Genomic DNA, 22353 nt, shown 5'->3' with positions numbered 1-22353 from the left:
GGGGGTGTTCCAGACAACCTTGCAGAGTTTTCCCCCAGTGATGATGTTTGCAAGGGCCTTTCCTTTCTGATCCACATGTGTCTAGCCTTCTGTCTTTCTCTTCCCCCTTCCCTCTCTCTCATTCCCCCTATAATTGTATCTAGGTTTTCTCTTACTCTGCTTCCCATTTCTTACAATGTATGTACTCGATTGCCTCTTCTCACTTTCAATCGATTCTCATCTATCTAAATACATGCTAATAAAATAATAATCTGATTTAAATGCTTTGGAAGAAGGAAAATGTGTATACATGTTTTAGGATGTAATTCCCATAAATGTGGAAGGTGTTTCCATTTTCCCCTACTCTCTAAATAACCGGGAGTGTCTGTAAAGGCAATGGCAGGCATGAAACTATTAAACTTGTAAATCTACACCAAGGAAAGCAGTGTACAATAAATTGTTATTCATGCTATGCATCAAAAATACATCTAGAGAAAGGATCAATGTATCTCATTAATTCAAAGCCAAGGAACAACCATTTGAAAGTATTATGTCTTCATAGCTATTAAAATATTTATAGCAATTGCTCATTTTTCTTCTAACGTTTCTGAGCATCTTGCTGTTCATCTCTTATTTTCATCTTTTGGTAGAAGACATTATTTCACATCATATATAATAGTGAATGTATAAGAGAGAATCTTCTACTTCCTCATGGAAGTGGTTGCGGATAAATTTACTCTTGTCTCTTGACAAATTTACAAATGTCTCTTGAGAAACCCAATACTGACAAACCCAGCTGCTGCAGCATGTTGGAAAGGGCCACAGGGAGGTGGCAAAAAATATGCAGAAGTTCCCAGCTTCAATCCCTAAAAGTTCTAGGTAGTAGGGTTGGAAATGTCACGTACCTGAAATCCTGGAGAGCTGCTGCCAGTCAGTGTAGACAATACTGAACTAGATGGACCAATGGTCTGACTTGGAATAAGGCAGCTTCCTATGTTCCTGTGCATTAGGAACTACAGAAGAATCGCCTGTCCACACAGTTCATGTAGGGAAGATGCTTCTGCATACGTGGGCCAAACATTTATTTTGTTGACCACCCAACTGCCCAGCCAACAAAGTCCTCACACTAAGTTCAAATGAAAACACCAAGTTTAATCAATAGCTAGTCTTCAGATTTAAATGCTCTACCACAACCATGATGGCTATTATCTTAGAATTTCAAAGTGATGTTCTAAATAATGTGGCTTATTTTGTGCGGGCAATAGCATAGGTGCAGAACAGACCTGCCTTATATAAAGGTCTGAAATATAAAGTTACTGCGAAACTACTTCTGAAACTTTCCACATATTATATCAAGTACATGATGTAAAACTATTCTGGACTGTTAAGAAAATAAGGTATTCTTACTGAACATTATATCCCAACATCTGTAAAATATGTATTTTTACAACCTTGGTCAAACAAGTTCAGTACAGAAAAGTCAAACACAGGAACATTTTATTTAAAGCTGATAACATATATAAAATTACCTTTGCCTATTTCTGACTTCCCCTGAGTATGAACAAAAAAATGCAACAAAATCTGTAATACTACAAACCAAAGATTGTCCCATCTGTCAAGGAATCTGAAGACAGTCACAGAAGACTCTGAGATGTGGCAAATGTTTCACACCAGAGGTACCATCCTCAACACTTCAACTCTCCCATAAAATAACTATTCTATCTCCTTCCTCTGGCACAAGTGGGATTGTGCTGAGTACAAATCTGGCTCTCACCATGTATATTACATGGATCTCACCATGTAAATCTGGATCTGGATCTCACCATGTATATTATACTACTGGAAGTGATTCCATTTGGATTACTCCTAGTCCAGTATATTGGGTTTGATTTGAATTAATAAGTCTAGAAAATTCAATTCCTAACAAGAAGCAAGAGTGTGGACAAAATAAGACAATCCAGATCTGGCACAGCAGTGCTTTCAAAAATATGGCTTGAAGGTACAGGCTGGAATGTAAAAAGAGTGTTGTATCCTACTAAGATATAGTCATAGTAGATGCACTGAAATTAATGAACCTAAGTCAGCCATGTACACTAATTTCAATGGGTAGACTCTTAGTGGGAATAACACTGGATACAACCAATCTCTCAGTGGGATTAACACTGGATACAACCAGTGGCGTAGCGTGGGGGGTGCAGGGGGGGCCGGCCGCACTGGGCGCAACATCTGGGGGGGGGGTGCGCTCGCACTCACAGCTCTCTGCCTGAGTGCTAAAATCCACGGGTTAGGGGACACAAATTACTTGCCTTGCCCCGGGTGCTGACAACCCACGCTACGCCACTGGATACAACCAATAATCATGAATGAACTAAACAATTTAAACTGCATATAACAGCCAGGTGCCAGGCAGATCCAGGATGGTGCAGTTGTTTCATTTCCAAAGAGTCTTGGCTCAAAATGTTTATAGGGGCAGATCTTCATCAAACAGTCTCCAGCTTTCTGAGAGGGTTAAAGAAATTATGGCATTTCTCATTATAGACTCTTCAATATTGCTCCATAAAAACTAGTCATTCTTTTTGGTGTATCAGACATGTAAGTAGAAAAGCCTTTACACCTTTTCCTCCTTAAAAGAAAAGTAACTACAGGATGAACTGAGCAGTAACATACGCAATAGATCATCCAGCTCAATAACATTAATAAGATCAAGTCATTTTACACATACTTAATGTTTATGCGATTGTTTCTCTTTTCATTACTATAAAGTTTATAGTATAAAATATTGTGGAGTTGTCTTCCTCCTTGATCTTTTATATAAAATGGTAAAAATAAAATCTGGCATCTTTATAAAAAAATAAATGTAAACCAGGTTCTAATGAACAAGCAGCAAACTAGTTTGGCATGACAAAAAGGGCTTGGGACTTCAGTTTCTCAAGCAGTAGCCCCATGCCCCATGCCAACCACCAAGTTTTGGAACTGAGGACCATTTCATAAACAATTAAAATTGCATGGGAAGAAGGCATGCTGTTCAAAGTAAAACATTCCACTAGACTCCCAAATCTTCTAGGTGCACTCAAAAGAGCTCATCATATCCCTTTCCATTTGGGCTTAGTTAGTTAAGTGCACCTTCTGTCCCTTGAAAAGTATGCCCAACTCCACCAAATTTTTCCATTAGTAGGCACTAAAACCACCACCACCAGCTGTATCAGAAATCTCACTTGCCATGTTGGTATAACTATCCATATTAGGCCACTGATTTCTTGCATAAAGATAGGTGAGCAGGACTCTCTTCTGGCATACAAGCAGAAGTGTTTTGCTGTTTCATTCAACACTCTGATGTATAAAGCGTTACTTATGGGCAACAGGCATTCAAGCCATCTTACTATCACCATTTAACCAAAGTAGCCACACCTGATGACATAACCATGGAACTGGGGTAGTTAACCTTGATATGGTAACATTCAGTATTTATAATGTACCATATGATAATGACATTAACAGTGCTTGGATCTGGATTCAAACCTTGGGGAAAAATCACAATCTGATAGTCAAATGGAAATAACAAAGCTGTTGCAGGGATGAGGAGTTATAATTTAAACCATATATCCCTGCATCACATGTTTTATATGAACATTCACAAGTCTACTGTATGATCTGATGGCTTGCTTTTGTATCTTCTTTATAGACATGGAAGCTGATGGTATTTTTCTCTCTCTAAGAGCTTGTTGTAGCATGGTAGTAATTGCCCACAAAGCAATGTTGCTATTTCAGTTCACAGGTTCAGCAGGTTTTTGCAGTGCTTAAAAACCTGCAAAACCTATTTGTCTAGAGGCAATAGTGGGTCAGCAGAAATGAATGTATATACCATGGGGAATGTTGCATTTATCATGCTACTACCATTCTTAGAAAACTGCTCTCTCTCTCCACAGCTAGGGTACCTGCTGCTCTACTTTCAATTAAAATACCTGAATATTCTTTCCCTGCTACATATGTTGCAGCAATTAAAGTGACTGGCACATGCTTTGTACTCAAAGTAATTACATTAGTGCCTTTTGTTTTCATGTATAGCCTCTCTGCAATACCCTGAGAGAAATCTCAAGTCATCACTTCATGAATGTATACAAGAAAGAAATTATTGTTAGCCTTCTTTCAGGTTTTACAGGCTGTGCAGTTTCCTGTTTCATGTGTCATCTTCTGAAAGGCACTGCACAATGAGACCAAATTTATGCATTGTAATTACCAAGTAACAAGTGAGTCAAGATTACTTTTTAGAGATGGTCTGCATGTTGCTGTTCTCTAAGATAAAACTGCTTGCATAATTCATGATGTCAAGGAGGCCTCAATAAACATGAAGAGCTCTGTGCAAATGTCATTTTTGAGACCACAATATCCAAGGCACCACAATTACAACAAAGCTTTATCTCATAATAATTTATATCTGCGCCCCCATCCCCCGCAACATAGTAAGATGAGCAGAAGGAGTAAACAGAAACTAATCATAACGCACGATCAGTCAAGATGGCATCCTGCTAGCTTAGACACGGTGAAAGGAGCTGAGAGAGTTTTTTCTCTTCCTTGCCTCTGGAAAAAAATCGCTTTTATTTTAAAGTTGCCTTAATGAGAATCTTCCATTTGTTTTTTTTATGAAACTGCCACAGTTCATTTCAGGTGCAATGAACGCAAAATGCATCATGCTGAAACACAGTCACATTTTACAATATTAGTTAATGTTGTCTTGAACTGTGCTGAATCTGGTTTACAGGTTGCATTTTGGGTGCCTCTGGAATGGACACATGATAGAAGTTTGGTAAGCGGATGTCACATCGGAATCCTTTCCCCAGGTTCACTCTGTCATTCAGAGCATAGAGCTTATCGGCAATATCATTCCCAATTAGAATCGAAAATATCCGTGAGATGAATCGGTGTTTAGCAAAGAGTAAATACATTTTTTTTCTCCTCCAGGCCACATATCGACAGTCTGTTTCTGCTGTGAGGGTTACCTTAAAGAAACATTGGGAGAGGGAGAGGGAAGGGGGGAGAGAGAGCGAGAACACAGAAAGTTAAAATTATATCCGTGCACTGATGTCTTTATAACTGAGATCCACCTTCCTTTGGTGAAGGAAAGTGGACCATTATGTGTTTCCTCATTCTGATGCAACGAAGAGATGTGTTCCCAGATCAGTTATTGGATCAGGAATTGAATGTACATCCAAATATGTATCTGAGCATGGATACTATATATGGGGGCAGCAAGTGGGGACATCTTTTGAGAGACCAATTGAGGGCATACACTCTCCACCCTACTCTGTAACCTTTTATACTCCGGGGAGAATCCATTATTACAGTTTAAAACAGAGGTTTTCAACCTTTTGAGTCCACTGCTCCCTTGACCAACTAAATTCTTTCTGTGGCACCCCTGTGGGGCTCAGGAATCCAGTTAAGTCACCCCTTGCTTGCAGAGCTAGCCGCCTCTCACCCTTTTATGAACCCCCTCCCTTGTGAAGTGTTCCCTCAGCCTCCTCTCCCTTTCCTTGGGAGTTCTCCGGGCAGCCGCTGCCATCAGCCCTGGTCCCTGAGCTGCCCCACCCCCACCCCAAAGAGAGGTGCCTCCTCCCACCGCCCCACAGGGGCCCGGAAAGCACCTCCTGGCCAGCCCCAGAGGCACCATTCACCTGGGGAGCTTGTAGCCAGGACTGCTGCAACAAACAGCTGTGCAAGTCTCTGGGAGGCAGAGATGCAAGAGGGCATCAGAGGAGGGAGGGAAATAAACAGGGACAGTGTTGCCTGCAGCACCCTGACCATCATCCAAGGCACAGCAGGTTGAAAACCATTGGTTTAAAGAATGCTATGCATGTGCAGACAGGAGGAGGAGCATGTGTTCTGTACAAATGGCAAATCAATAGATCTGTTTCCATTTATATCAGCTTAAGAAATGGGTTTATAAGGTGGAATGAGGAGCAAGAGGAAAGCTTTCAAAATGTTCTCTCTGGATCTGGAAATCTTTTTACTTCCATCATTATTTTTTTAAAGGCCTCACTATGAAATATAATCAATCACTTATTACTCAACCCTATTTTCTGCATTACGTGTGTGCAGATGTTAGTAACAGAATGCTTGGCTCTTTGAATTTGTAGCACCTCTGCAGAGAGAGCTTCAGTATCAGGGAAACCTCACTGGCTGGCATTGCAAGCTATCCCAGATACGAGTATTTACACAAATTCTCATGTTGAGTGTTTCTGCCTGTAAGCACCTGTGATTTCACTGCTGCTGGATGGAAGAAGGAAATAAAAAAGATCTAAATCCATAGCATCCTCAAATGTTTACTCCAGTTTGAATGCTCTATATCGTTAGAAAGGACCTTTGTCCCCAAGCAAGCTTTAATTTTGGCTGAGCAGTTGCTGGAGTCTTTGCATCTTGGATTCTGTGAAAGAGAGGGTGTTAGATTATCCATCATATCTGCAAAATCCCCCTACCTGAAAAATGCCTTCTTCTGTAGGTCTTAGTGAATCCCATTCAGGCGAATCCAGAAACTGGAGGGGGAAAATATAATGCAGAAATTCCCCATCCACTGTCACTCTGATCCTAACAAAACAGAGCAACGTGTTAATATTGTTAGCACAGAGAAAAGGAATTAGATTAGTTCTTTTAAAAAAGCAACGGCTGGGTATGGATAAAATTTAGTTTCCACAGATTTCATAACAATCAAAAGAGCTTCATTTTCATTTTGGGTGCATACTAGACATACTGCAGGATATCAAAGAGAGCAGATATTAAACGTTATCTCACACAGTTCAAAGTTTTCCATTTTTATGCCAAATTATGTTGGGAAGTTGCATAATAAATTTCATACATAAAATGTTCATCTTTCAAATGTTATAAGCAGCAAGTGACAATACATTAATAATACCATTTGCACATGCAAGGAACAAAAAATAATTCCAATTCATGTCTTCTTAAAGAGTTCTTGAATCTCCTTTGCACTGAGTTTTTCAGAACACAAAAATGTATAAAACAGAGTCATCCATCCCAAAAGATAAGCCTGACTCATAAGCTACAGCGCCAAAGGGATAAGGGAGCTGCATTGTGGAATAATGTGTCTTCAGGACTAACCCAGCCTTTTTATCATTTTATCATTTATCATTTTATAACTGAGATCCTCCTTCCTTTGGTGAAGTTTTCCAAAACTGCACGAAAGTGAACCATTATGTGTTTTCGCACTCTGATCCAACTAAGAGATGTGTTCACAGATCAGTTACTGGATCAGGAACCGAATGCACATCCAAATATGTATCTGAGCATGGATACCGACTATATATGGAGGCAGCAAGGAGGGGACATATATTTCATGCATTGGGTGTTAACTGATAGATGTTGTTACCATCAAGATGTGGTGGCACCATGCTTGCTTAGAAAACCTTTTTTAAAAGGATTATTCAACATTATGGAAGGTAGGTCAATCCATTGCTATTGGCCAACATATAAATGAAACCAGTATTCAGAGTCAGAATGCCTATGAGCAAACAGGAGAGGACTTGCCTTCAAGCACTGCTTATGAATTTCCAAAGGTACTTGGCTGACCACTGCTGGAAACAAAATGGTGGCCTTGATTGGCATTTGCCAGTTTCAGAAGGGCTACCACGTACAGGCAGCAGATTCCTGCTGACACACAGGGACCAGAAAATGTGCCATATTTTCTATCTACAATGTGACAGATGGAGCTTCCCCTAGATTGGTGGCACATTAGGCACAACTCACACACCAATTTAAGGATTACCGTAATATTTTTTTTAAAAGATGTCTCAATTCCCAGATCTTCAAAGAGATGAAACTGGTCACATAGGCAGCAGGGCTCTCCTCCATTACCTTGCACACTCATAAAGCAGAATGGTTTTAGAGAATACTTAGTGGTGAACAAGGTTACTGAATTTAGTGTTCAGAAATATCCAAGTTAATTTTTAGACTTTACATTACATAGCAGAAAGCATGGCTGAGGGCAAGGAGGGAGGCAGAGCAATGTAAAAAGGGAATCTGCTATGAAGAGGGGAAAGAGAAACACACACTGCCTGGTAATCCTATTTTCTAAAACCCAATTCACACTTCCAAGCAGTCATTTCTCTTTACATTTTTTATTTATATAGGTGCTTTTTATAGAAGAAATAAAGAATAATTATGAAAGCTATTCTTCCAGGGAAGCTAAGTCTTACCAGAAGCTGCAGAGTTAATGTTTTTTGGCACTTGCATAGATTTGTAGACTACAAGTGATAATTAAAACACACCCTTCTCCCCCTCCTTAAGCTGTGGCATCTTTGGTAGTAGAAATGTTTTTGCACTCAAGTTTAAAGTGTCAGAAATGCTGAGCCTACTGCATTCAGTTTAAACAGGAACAAAAGAAAAACAAAATACAGCATTCTTGATTATTGTTCTGTTTCTAAATTTACAAGCAGGGTGTAAGAATAATACAAACCTTCCTGACAGAAGCAAGGAGAGCTTATCAATTGGTGTTTTGCCTTGCATGGCATAACAGTGCTCCTTTTCCAGTGTAACTACTTCTTCATCACAGCACAGGATGATCTTTCTAAAAATTGTCATTGAAATCCCCAGGGGCCGGAACATAGCAAGGTAAAGCTCCTGGAATTCTTTGTCAAAGGCAACACTACGGACTTGGTAGGCCACATAAATGAACTGTACAAAGCATATCACAAACAGTATAAAATTCCAAGAGAAAATGTCAGCTGCACAGACATCCAGCCATGACCAGACAGACGAGCAGAGAAAACCTAGTCCAAGCAAAAAGAAGACGTAGAGCAAGCCAAAAATGCCACTTCCACCCATGTAGCCAACAACGAACAAGATGCTGGCCAAATGATAGATTGATCCTTCTGCTTCCGACTTCCAGTTGACACAGATTGGGTGTGCATATATCAAACTGTCCCAAAAACTTGAGTTGTCTTCCATGGCTGGAACATCCAATTGATCAGTATTGAATGTCATCGTCTGTCTCTGCGATTTCAAAAACTCTGTTAAAAAAATAAGGTTCTGGCAGAATAACAGCCCATTATTTCTCCAACTTTGCCTTCGTTAGCTGGTCACCATAATGTCCATGCATTTTATAGCTTAAAGAGATGCAAAGTTACTCAGCTAGGGAAACAGTCTTCTTAGACATCCATACTGTTCCAAGTTGTGTCCTGAGACTTCCATGTGTGCTTGGTTCATGATGTGACTGATCTGTCCAAGAGAAAGAATAAAGAGGAAGGGAAAGTATAAACATAGAAAGGAGCATTTATACAACTGTTTTTATATTAAGCCACAAAAAAAGTTTGCTTAGCTCAAACTATGTATTTCCAAGGCTCAGTACAGGCCTTTATTCAATACAATATTATTATTCATTTGTATAGTATTTTCACTGTTGAATCCTGTGCATGATTACTCAGAGAAGAAAGGATCAGCAAGTTCAATGAGGCTTGTTCCCAAGTAACAGAAGAATCCAAAGTATAGGAAGCTGACTGAAGGTGGCAAACATGGTTCTCCCCCTTCTTATTTAATCCCTACAATCACCCTGTGGGGTAGGTTAAGCTGGGAAGCAGTGACTAGCCCAGGGTCACCCAGCAATCTTCATGGATGTGTAGGGATCTGAACCCTGGTCTTTCAGGTCCTGGTATGACATTCTAACACTGCTCCACTCTGGTTCTCTCTTATATGACAACATAAGTAGCAGTATTTTATTTATTTATTTTTTAAAGCAAGCTAAAAACTGCCAAAGTGGGCAACATTTACAGGTCATCCTTAAGTTAATGGTAACAACAATAACTTGGTCCCAGTGTTGTACACAACCTTCAATACTATTCTTTAATTGTTCTTATTTGTCCCAGCCTGAGGTGGTTAAAAGGTAAAGGTAAAGGGACCCCTGACCATTAGGTTCAGTCGTGACCGACTCTGGGGTTGCAGCGCTCATCTCGCTTTATTGGCTGAGGGAGCCGGCATACAGCTTCTGGGTCATGTGGCCAGCATGACTAAGCCGCTTCTGGCAAACCAGAGCAGCACACGGAAATGCCGTTTACCTTCCTGCCGGAGTGGTACCTATTTATCTACTTGCACTTTGACGTGCTTTCGAACTGCTAGGTGGGCAGGAGCAGGGACCGAGCAACAGGAGCTCACCCCGTCATGGGGATTCAAACCGCCGACCTTCTGATTGGCAAGTCCTATGCTCTGTGGTTTAACCCACAGTGCCACCTGCAATGAGGTGGTTAAGTAAATATTAAAAAGAAGCACAATGGCTTGAATCCAGACTTTATCTTCCTTGGACCAAGGGGCTCTTTCTGCCCATGGAAGTGAATAAGCGAATAAGCAAATAAGAGTAGATGTGACTTTTGCAGATATCCACCTCCCCCTGCAGTCACCAATGACCTTTTTTGTTTTTTAAGGAGGGGGAGAATTGCAAAAGTTGCCTTCCCTCTGCCCCACCCTGCTCTATCAGCAGAAGCAAGGACTGGATCCAACCCAATAAATAAAGGCAGTTCTAATATACAGGGCATGTGAAAAAAGTGAGTGGAGTTTTCCGAAGGGAGCCCCTCTCCAATAGTCTGAAGGCATGCAAAGCACATTGGGTGAAACCCAGGGGGGTTGGACCTGATGGCCCTTGTGGTCCCTTCCAACTCTACAATTCTATGGTTCTATGAAAACAAGTCAGCTGTTGAAGTCGAGCAGGTTTCTGGCCCTATTGTCTGCCAGGATGGTAGTTGAAAACAATATCTAAGACTCTCTGCCTGCTTTGGAAGAACATCAGGATGGTATAGTAAATGAATTAAATTTTAATATAAACAGTGTTGTAAATTTACATGCACCTCAACAGTCTTCTTATACTTTTAAAATATAGTTTTCAGAAGCAGCTGCTGAATGTCTGAGGTTTTTCTTCTTGTTCTGTTGAAAGTGTAAAGCCCCACTGGCTTTGACTCAGTTCTAAGAGTAAAATTCACCTATGCAAAATGACATCAAGCTGCAGGCACAGCAGGAAAGCAAAAATTACAATTTGCCTTTGAAATAATTACCATCAAAACCCCCCGAAAATAGAGCAGTTTTAAATGTCAGTGCTTTTCTGTGTTAAAGAAACCAATCATCCAATCATTATCTTCCATGGGGAATCAATGGAGCTTATTTTTCCTCAGCCACTCAATCACTTTGCTCTCTGAATGCTGAGAGGATTCAGCACTTCAGAAGTGCCATTGCTGTGGTGAATGCAAACAGAAGCTGAAGCAGGGCATGGAAAATTATCAATATCACATTTCTCAGGTGATATGTTTTAATTCTTTTATGGGCTTCTCAAGAGACCATTCATAGCACGATCTGAACAAGCTGTTGCTAGGCTTATGCTCACACAAGCAGAGTCTCTGTGTAACAAAGAGCTCAGTTCTGCTTCAGCTTGTGTTGCAAATAGTTTGGATGTAGAGCAGAAGCATAAAGGCACGGAGGCATCTTGATAATGTGGAGTAAAATATAAACTGCTTCAAAAGACAATGCACAAAATAATTATGGAAAGGGAAACACCACAGGAAGTATACAACAATTCAAGAGATCAAGAATTGTTCGGACCAGTCAATATATGTTACAAAGGATACCTGAAGTGTACCTAGCCATCTTTTAGAAGAGGGGTGGATAACCTGAGATACTCCAGATGTTGACCATGCTGGCTGTGGCTGATGGAAGTCCCAGCCTCTAAATCACCGAGTCTCAGTTTAATGAAAATAGAATCTTATGAGATCAGATCCCCACCACCACCATTTCGTGCATTTCAAGGTGGATGACCTAAACCTGTCCTTACTGCATCAGCAAATAGCCCTTTTGACCACCAAGGTATTTTAAGCAACTGGACCAAACCTTAGAGGAGCTTTTAAGAGCAATATAAATGGTTAATGACTACAGAACAGTCTGTTTTAATTGCACCCTTCATCATACTTTACAGGCTCCTTATTACAGTTTTTGCAGATTCAGTGTATTCATCTCAGAGGTCCAATCACAAAACAGCCAAGTACTAATCAAAGAATGATAGTTAAGGTGGGAACCTAAACCACTAGCAGAATTCAAAGTGGAAAAACACTGCACAAGTGTTGCCTGAAGCTCTTAATCCAATGTACATTAGACAAAAGTTTAGAATGGTTAAAACTTAGCAGCATTTTGAAGGCCAAACTAGATCAGGAGCAGGGGACATTTTTTTAGGAATGTAAGAGCCTGCAGCATCTTGTTCTCACTGTGGTAGCCCTCAAACAGGACTTGAGCACAATAACACTCTCCCCTCCTGTGGTTTCCAGCAATAGGTATTATGAAGCAAAATTTTCAGCCTGAGTATCACATTCATTTCTGGGCCACCTTCGAAGGGCCACATTCCAATGGTGAGGGGCCAGAAGCAAAAGTAGGTAGAGTCTAGCTTCCATTCATTACACCTGCTTAGGTGCTTCCTTCTATGTGATTTATCCATTATTTTGTTTATTACATTTATATCCTCCCTTTCTTCCGAGGAGCTGAAGGCGGTGCAAATTATTCTCACTCTGCGCCTTCATTTTAATATCACAATGATCCTGTCATTTTGGTTAGACTGAGAGACAAGCGAGTGGCTGAGTCATAGCCGCAGACCAGGACCCTTCAGAGGTGGAGACCTCTGGTAGCTGCAGCTCTGAGAAGGAGATGGAGCCACACCACAGGCTTTCTCATGTGCATCCACAGGCACAACCTCATGCCCTTGGATCCTGATGAGCCACATCTGCCATCAGACTCTGATAGCTAATCCACAGACTCCTCAGGGGATCAAGAGAGCCCTGAGGAGAGATCCCCCACAGCCAGGTACCTCAGGACCTCAAAGGAACCTATGTCTGCAGAACACACCACCCATTTAACTCACCAGGGTGCAGCACACAGAGCTGGGGTCTCTAGTTAATGACTACCTAGTATCACTATAAAATTCAATTAGCTGCACCAGAACAAGTTCAATGTTTCGCCTCAGCTACAGGAGCACTATTTGTGGTCCTGAACCACACCTTCTTTCTTCCTCCAAGGGACAGACTTTGCTAAGCTTTACCATCCTGCCTGCCCGGGCAACCAGGAACTACTGACCTTCCCTTTGGGGGGTGGCATCACTCCTCCCTAGTGGTGGGCATCACTGCAGATCATAACACTGATGAGCTTCATATAAATTACCTTACCATAGTTTTTCTCTGTACTGTATTTTTTGTTTTTATATATTTATATTCATTTTTCTGAGAAGCAGCTGTATGAAACATGTTTTCATCCCCAGGAATGCATATTCCGATTAGCAAAACCTTGAATGCTCTTGCATTATTTTGAGGAAATACCCAAGATTCTCAAGTTACTCATGAAATCCATGAACAGACACATTAAAACAGGACACATTAAGCAGTTTCCCAAAGTACAAAATAATCTAGCAGTTAATCAACAGAAGCCCATAATATATAGAGAGAATGCCAAATTATTCAGAGCTTGTGAGAAATATTGATTTAGTGGTCTTGTCTGTGTTGACTATTTGTTATTTTGAGGCATGTGCCAACTGCATAATTGACATAATGTACACAAAGGGGAGCCCAGTTCTTGGGAGTTGAATTTGCAAGCTAAGAATTTATTATTGCTTCATTCAGAACAAAAAATCTAAACACAACTCCTGTCAGCATAAGTAGAGTATGCTCTGGGAAATCAAATGTGGCACAGTACAGAAATCAACATACTGCTGATGGTAAACAGCACTGACCTCGTCCAGAGAAACTGAGTTGCACTCAGACCAGGTTGAAATTCACAAGACATGCTAGTTCCAACTGACTTTTAAAAGGATTGAAGAAATATTAACTTCTCTGGATGGGGCTTGTATGCTTTGAAGAGTTTTTTAATCAATAGATAGCATGGAGGGGGGAGAGACAGAGAAGTGTTCTGCTGAATTGCTTGCACTATCACTTGTACAAGCAAATCCCAATTCAGAAATTTGCTGCAATCTAATTTAAATGGTTTACATCTAACAGTAGAGTTTAACAATTTACAGCTGTACAGCTGTCTCCTCCAGTACTGAATTAGAATCACTTTTGTCCAACAAGAGAGAACATAAATGTTTCAACCATTTCTTCCCGTAATCTTTATCCAATTATTACAATTTTCTGGCGCAACAACACATTAATTGTACCAGGAGTATTTTCATAAACACAGAAAAATGTTTCTGCCTGCACAGCTCAAAAAACCCAGAAAGCATGGCAACTTTTAACACAAGTTCCTTTTCATATATGGAGTTCTTCTGTATACCTTAATGGAACATTTCAGCTATGATGTTTTCCTAGTGTTAATTGCCCACCTGACACAGTTTTTTTTTTTTAATAAAAGACTTCTGAAATGTAATAAAAATATGGTTATATAATTCTTGTGCCATTTTCCTTTACTTAAATCAAACAGTGAAGTCAGATGAAGAACAGATCTCGTGGTACTTGCTCCAGAAAACCCCCCACGATTGATTTCCATGAGATTTATTAAAGTACTGCTCAAACTCAACACGGATATTCTGATATTTGATAAGTTGTGATGCTGCTCTAGTCTAGCAAGCACAAATTACTTATTTATTAATTAAATTTATATACTGCCCTTCATCCGAAGATCACAGGGCAATTCACAAGATTAAATAGATGTTGAATACCAGTGCAAGTTGCATGCATATATACTCTACATCAAGCACAAATTAACATTACTAGAACAAAACCCCATTTCTGTATATCTGTAGTAAGGTCACAATAATATATTTTCATATTAAACAGTAAGATGAAAAATGTTCTGTGTATATTGGATCAGCATTTCTTAAACTTACAGGATGAATTAATTAATAGCAACATGCTAGCAATCTTTTTCATGGGCCAGGTATATACAAGTTTAGGACTAAACCCTTAAACATTTGCAATTTATTTTAGCATTGCAATCCATTCCAAATTATTTTAATAGTGTAATTCTAGAATTGTAGCAGACACATCCAGTTTGTCCACGAATTGTTTGCTTGCTACAGGGAGAGATAGGGAATTGCAGAAAATTGCCTCCCTGTTACCATTTCCGTTGCTGGTCTCCTTCCATCAGTGGACAGACACTATTGGATACCACCATTAGGTTCATATAGGCATATTATGGCAGTGAATTATGAGAAAGTGCACTTACACATTACCTTTTTCCATTATGTGTTTTCTAATTCAATTGTACACACATTATTTCATTTATCATAGAATAAATAGCATTAACAGAATACAGACCTGCTTCCTATTCACAACCTCTGTTTCCTATTCCCAATCTTATGTTTTTTCTACCACTTCTTGTTTCTGTACTTTGTCCTATTACATGATTTGAACTTTCCTTGGAAACTTGGATAACTAGGTTTATTTTTAAAAACAAACAAACAAAACCCCATTTCTATTATGGCAAGGTATTTTCTACACCTTTATCGAGCCCTTTATAAAATTTAATCCCTTTTGGGATAAGTAATCATGTTTATTTAACTGGCTCAAATGGCATAGGTGCAAAGATATATTTAATTACATTTTAAAGAAAACCAACCCCCAACTTGCCAGGAACTACTCTATGCCTCAAATGTAATGTTTAGTTTTTTTAACATGCAGGCACACATCAAAAGATTAAAAGCTGCTTGTCAGCTGTGCTAATGAACTGTGATTGAACCCTGTAAATTCAATACAGTATAACTTTGCTGGTATGTTGCATAACCACATGATGTTCCTCCAGGCAATTTGCTTACCAACAAATTAAGTTCAGGAAGCTTTTCTGTTTCCAAACTAGAGACAAGGAGCTTTTCTTAATCTAATTTCTGGGTGATGGGTTTACTTTGTAGAGTATGAGTTTGTTGGCTATTACCCAATGTTTTACAGTTCAATCCTACACATGGCTATTCAGATATAAGATACATTGAGTTCAATGTCAGTTGCTCTTTGGTAAGTTTGTATAGTACTGCAGCCTTAATCAAAACAGGGAAAAGTAGAAGTTAAATAACAGAAAAGTGTTCTGTGTTCTGTCAAATACATGCTAGTTATAACTAATAGGTTTAATATTCATGTGAAATGCACAGAAAAGCTGGTAGTTTTTAAAGAGATTAAAAAATACTGTGAAACAGGAGGTAGGAACCCCAGAAATAGTCCACTTTTGAAAACTGATCAGGACGTCTTCAGAATCATTTGGTAGAATGTGTCAGATACTCTTACGATCATTCTCTAGATATGCAAAATGGTATTTCCTCAAGTCTTCTGTACAGCTGTTAGTTTAAAGTGCTTACTTAATGGCATTTGTGTTTGGTGGCTATCAGTGACTGCTCAAGGTTGAATGCAGCTAAGTCCTACTCAGAGTAAACCCACTGAAGTGAAGAAATGAACAAAAGTTAGTCATGTCTATTAACTTCATTGGGTTCCTCATTGGGAGAGATAATGTTGAATACCTTCCAGTGAGTTTGGTTGCTGATTAGAAAGAGTAGGTTGTTGGTTTTGTGAACTGATGGTGCTTTGGCATGCAGAGAAAGGTGGCCAAGATGGTTAAGGGTCTGTAAACCAAGCCTTGAGAGAGCTGGTATGTTTAGCGTGGTAAAGAGGAAACTCAGAGGAGATATGATAGCCATCTTCAAATATCTGAAGGGCTGTCACAAGGAGGATGGAGCAAGCTTGGTTTTTTTCCTGCTTCAAAGGCTAGGACCTGAACCAATGGATTCAAGTTACAAGAAAGGAGATTCCAACTAAATATAATGAAGAAAATTCTGACAGTAAGAACTGTTTAGAAGTGGAATGGACTCCCACAAGAGGATTCTCCTTTCTTGGAGGTTTTTAATGTTTTTAGCAGAGGTTGAATGGCCATCTGTCATGGATGCTTTTGTTGAGATTCCTGCATTGCAGGGGGTTGAACCAGATGATCCTCAGGGTCCCTTCCAACTCGACAATTCTACGATTCTATGGTTTGCACATGAGCACCACCTGACTGGCTGCCTGTCTGCTCTCTCTACTCCCACGCTTAACTTGTAGATTTGCCAAAAAGCAAGTATTTCCAAAAAGTGTCCATTAGTCTCCCAGAGCCCTGTTCTTAAAGCCTTCATACTTCCAAACAAAGTAACTTAAGCAACTGCCACACAGCCTTGGATCTAACAAAGTGAAATATCTCAGAAGCTTACAGTTGTGACCTCAGAAGATCCATAAAGGTGGTGGTGATGAATCACCCAGTTTGCGTTGAAAATATTGCATTCATTCTAAAGCAAGTACTTTTGAGTTATTGAAGAATAGTGGGGTGTTGTTTTTTGAAAGAAAAGTATGTGATGCAAAGACACTTGAGATTTTCCTTTTATCAGTTTTGTAAAGGCATTCTTATATTATTTTTAAATAAATATCATCAATGGATGTGATGGGACTTGCCTTCTCCCCCTTCCTTTGCAGCCCCCAGGCCTCAATCTGCTTCAGAGGGTTCCCCCACCTCTGGAACAGGTTTCAGAGGTATATGGGGGCCACACGGTGGAGGAGAGGAAGGGAAGGTCTTTTTGCAAGGAGAACACCATAACTAGATTTCACCATGTGAGATAAAGTCTTTTTAAAGAAGCAAACGAGCACTGTAATAATATGAGACAGTCATAATGTTTTTTGTTTGCAGCCTGAATGTTTTTTGTTTGCAGTTTTGCTATGCTGCATTAAACCTGACCAAAAAGAAAAAAACCTAATCAGAAAAAATTGAAACACAAACATCTGATTTAATCTGTGAACATGTGATAGCAAGAGGAACTGCATGATTTTTCTTCTGAGGTTTTAACAATTATCTGAGAGTAAGTTCCACTCAGTGGGGTTTACTTCTGGATAAACATGTGAAATTTGGTGCAGAAACTCAACATGGTTCTAAGAAGTATTATAACTTACATCACGGGTCAGCAAACTTTTCCAGCAGGGGGCCATTCCACAGTCCCTCAGACCTTGTGAGGGGCTGGACTATATTTTGAAGGGGGGGAAATGAATGAATTCCTATACCCCACAAATAACCCAGAGATGCATTTCAAATAAAAGCACACATTCTACTCATGTAAAAACACGTTGATTCCTGGACCGTCCATGGGCCAGATTTATAAGGTGATTGGGCCGGATCTTGGCTTAAGGGACGGCTTGCAATGCACATATATGTACCACAGGAAATGTAGCTATTTGCATATCCTATTTCCTACAACTGAAAGGATACAATGTAGGATGGATAGTAATGTGGAGTGATGAGTTCAAATCTTGGCTGCTCCAGCTTCCCAAGAAGGAGCAAGTGAAATGCAGAGCCAAACGGCAAGTACTTGCCGTGCCCTGTGCTCTCTCAGCTCGATGTGCTAGTGACACCCATTCATAAAGCTTTTTTTTTCTGAAAAGAATCCAGCTGGACTGGAGATGTTATATGCACAACTGTCACATCATAAAGCAATAACCCAAACTTTATGGTTTTTTTGGGGGGGGCTATTGCAGATAACCTCTGCAAGGAGCTGGCTTCCCCTCTGCTATTAAACCAAATAAATCATACACCTCTCCCGGAATTCATACGCAAGTCAACTGCCATCCCATCAACATTATCGCAAGAATGCTGGCACCCCAGGTTTCTCTAGTGACAGACATCTTTACAGCATTACCAAGTGGATCTGAATTCAGTATTATAAAGGCTCCCTTATTGAATGTGTGCTTTGTTTTGTTTTCTAACCTACGAGCAGGCAAACTGTGGCAAGTGAAAAAATAAACAAGTAAAAAGCACTGGTGCATCAAATGTATCATTTTCCTGCCAAGTTTTACAATGTTACATATCTTCAGAGCTGTTCATACATTTTGGAGAAAAACAAATACTTGTTTTATCCCTCTATGCAGGTTGGTATACAAATTAAATTTATTATTATTATGTGCTAGCAACCTACCTAAGGGCTTTCCATGTTCACTGACACTTAGGAACCTTTTGCATTGCCAACACCCATTCATGATGCAAAGAATGCCTCTGGTCTTATGTAAGAGTACATTTCTCTCATTAGACCACAACCAGACTCCGCATACCCTGGAAAATGGGCAAGTGCTTCCAGTGTCCCTGCAACATTTAATGCTGTTCTGTCTCTTGTTAAAACCTGTGCCCACTTGCTGAAGGAAGTGGTGAATCTGTGGTTAACTCCCATCAGCCCCAACCAGCATGGCCAATGATGGGAGTTGAAGCCCAACAAAATTCTGAATGGTCAGATTATCTATCCCCACTGTAAATACGCCATGTACAAAACTGAACCGGATCTACATAGAGTTGAATTGAAAATCCCAAGTCCTTTCTTATATCAATGGGGCAAATAATTATAGCCACTGTTGTGTAGTGGTGAAGACCACCAGGAGACTAGGGTTCAGATCTCTACTCAGCCATGAAGCTCACTGGGTGATCTTGGGTCAGTCACTAACTTACCTCACAGGGCTGCTGTGGGGATTAAGGAGTATTCTATCTTGTGCTCCTCTGAGAAAAGGATGGGATATGAATGCAGTAACTAAGTAAGTATTTCTACCTCATGGTTAGCTTCCAACCTACAAAATGAAAACATGGCTATGCTTCATATTATTTATTTGCTGCATTTATATTCTGACTTTCTTCCATCATAGAGCTCAAGCAAGTGTGTGCATGAGTTTCCCAGGTGATCTCACACTGAGGAACTCTGCTGCAGGCAGCTGATTGTATGTCATATGCCTTCAGACCATGCCCTTCCTTCTAAGTCCCTATTGGACTCTGTGGGACTTATGGTACTTCAGAGTGGGCTGCAAGCATGAGTGTAGCCAAGGAGGGGAACAGGGGACAGCTGCCATCCAAATCAAGTAAATAAATAAAAATACTTAACTAATTGACCAATCACGTTGCAGATGGCTTAGTTCTGACCCGCCTAACATAAATCCTGGCTAGGCACATGGATGCAAGTGAGTCTTATCTAGGCCATCTAGGCTATCAACAAAAACACAACACAATCTGTTTGTTTTAATGTGAGCCTCCTTGGCTTTGTCAAAGAAGGCCAAGAAAAGAATAAAATCCACAAAAAGTCTTGTAGCACTTAAAAAAACTAACAAATGTATTACTGCACTAGACCTTTGTTGAATCTAGCCCACTGAAGCTTATGTTAGTTTTGAAAAGTGCTGCAAGGCTGTGGTTCCTGCTGCAACAAATTAACACAGTAAGCCCTCTCTAAACTGAGGCAAGAAAACGTCTTAGTGAATAAAAGTGTGTACAAAAAGACTGAAGTTTCGATCTTGGACTCGATGGCCCTTGTGGTCTCTTCTAACTCTATGATTCTAGGTACACATAAATTTTAGTGTTATGATTTGGGAATGCCCAAAGACTATTTTTGGTATGCGCTAATTTGTAATTGTCAGATTAGTGTGACAGAACCATAGTTCTAGACTTGGAAGGGATCTCTGAGATCATCTAGTCCAGGGTTTCCCAAACTTGGGTTGCCAGCAGTTTTTGGACCACGGTTCCCACCATCCCTGACCCATTGGTGCTGCTAGCTAGGGAGCATGGGAGTTGTAGTCCAAAAACTGCTGGAGACCCAATTTTGGAAAACCCTGGATAGTCCAACTCCCCATTTCAGCCTTGTTGAGCAGGCACAAATTATCATTTCAAGGAAGGCCTGTGGTCCAGCACTCCTCATTTTAGAAATTAAACCCTGCAATAGGGACTGGGACCATTTAAGATGCCGGGTCAACTCAGAAGTGGCACCCATGAATCTTAATTGTTCCCCCTTCAAAATACAGTGGTACCTCGGGTTACATACGCTTCAGGTTACATACGCTTCAGGTTACACACTCCGCTAACCCAGAAATAGTGCTTCAGGTTAAGAACTTTGCTTCAGGATGAGAACAGAAATCGGGCTCCGGAGGCGCGGCAGCAGCAGGAGATCCCCATTAGCTAAAGTGGTGCTTCAGGTTAAGAAGAGTTTCAGGTTAAGAACGGACCTCCGGAACGAATTAAGTACTTAACCTGAGATACCACTGTACAGTATTCTTAAATAGCATGACATACAAAGTAACGCCTGCTCCGTGCTATCCCCTGCCCCAAGCTGGGCAAAACCGTCCCTCCGTGCTTACACTTCCTTTCCCTTCGCTCCAGGACTGCCTCGCTCTCTTATCTCCCCGCGGCAGACGGAAGGGGCCGATCAGTGCCTCTTCCCGCTCCGGGGCAAAAGGCCGAGCGGGCAGCTGTGCCGGCGCCCTCAAAATGCGCCCGCCCGCCCGCAGGAGCTCGACGCCTCCCGGAGTTCGAGGGGAGCCGGCGCCTGAGGCGCTCAAGGCGGCGACCGCAAACCCTCCAGGGGGCTAGGTCCCAGAGCAGCCCGCGAACTCGGGCGAGCCAAGTTCAGAGGGTGGGGCTTCCCGGGAGCCTCGCGCCTCGGCAGCCTTTCCCACATTACAGCTCTGGGCTGGCAAGCGAAACCCATCCGCCGAGGGGACCGGAGAAGCAGCGCGCGAGGCTCCTCGCCTCTCCCGAGAAGCGCCCTCGGCAGCCGCGCCAATGAACCCCGAAGACACACACACAGAGCCTTTCCTTCCCTCGTCTGGAAAATCCCTCCGCGTGTCCTTTCCCCCCTCTCTCGTCCCCTTACCTTGCCACCAAGTTTGCCCGCCAACGCCGGCGACGCGCCTCCCTCCCTTCCTCAGCCCCGTCCCGCCGCCGCCGCCGCTGAGAGAGGCAAGCCGAGGCTTTGACTAAAATAGGCAGCGAGGGAACCGCCACGAGAAGGGCTGCGGGCGGCGCATGAGGAGAAGAGCGACCCCCAGCGAGCAGGCTTCCTGACACAACTTCAGCTGCTGCTGCTGCTGCTGCTGCTGCTGCTGGACGACTTCTTGGGCGGCCCCTGCCCGGGCATGTGGCGGCTTCTTCTGCCGCCACTGGGACGGCGCCGTCGGTGCACGCGGAACGGGGATTGGCCAGAAGGCCCAGCAGCTGCCTATGGAGGACTGCCTCCCCCGCGGAGCCCACGGGTGTGGACTCACGGGGGGGGGGCTGCCTGACGCGGGAAGCTTGTTGTGGGGTTGATGACAAGTGAGAAAGGACACGAGTGCCCAGGACCATATGCAGAATGCATTTCCCCTTCTGTAATACATTTTCCCCCGCCACACACATATGCAGCTGGAATACAGTAATTCCACAATATTTTATTTATTAAGGGTTTCTAATAATAATAATAATAATAATTTATTTATACAGAATGGTTTCCCCAGCCACTCTGGGTGGCTTCCGACAAAAGATTAAAAATACATTAAAACATAAGTGATAAAAAACTTCCCTAAACAGGGCTGCCTTCTAAAAGTTTGGCAGTTATTTTTCTCTTTGACATCTGGTGGGAGGGCGTTC

General features: G+C 41.4%; 1 protein-coding gene across 2 annotated transcripts; it reads right to left on the bottom strand.

Moving 5' to 3' along the window:
- Window positions 1-2393: 2393 nt before the first annotated feature.
- On the bottom strand, window positions 2394-21898 carry POPDC3 (popeye domain cAMP effector 3). Of its 2 annotated transcripts, none has more exons than XM_083433593.1 (4): window positions 21602-21898; window positions 8441-9201; window positions 6450-6558; window positions 2394-4976 (listed from the first exon to the last, which is right to left on the bottom strand). In XM_083433593.1, the coding sequence occupies exons 2-4, from the start codon at window positions 8965-8967 to the stop codon at window positions 4701-4703; spliced, it is 912 nt and encodes a 303-aa protein (XP_083289719.1). In that variant the 5' UTR covers window positions 8968-9201; window positions 21602-21898; the 3' UTR covers window positions 2394-4700. The 2 variants fall into 2 exon arrangements, with proteins under 2 accessions (XP_083289719.1, XP_083289720.1); XM_083433594.1 differs by lacking the exon at window positions 21602-21898 and adding an exon at window positions 21087-21531.
- Window positions 21899-22353: the final 455 nt, after the last annotated feature.

This window comes from Podarcis tiliguerta (genome assembly GCF_965153285.1).
Source record: "Podarcis tiliguerta genome assembly, chromosome: 3".
Taxonomy (NCBI): Eukaryota; Metazoa; Chordata; class Lepidosauria; order Squamata; family Lacertidae; genus Podarcis; species Podarcis tiliguerta.
The sequence above is the reverse complement of the archived record's forward strand: the minus strand, read 5'-3'. Positions and strand labels throughout refer to the sequence as shown.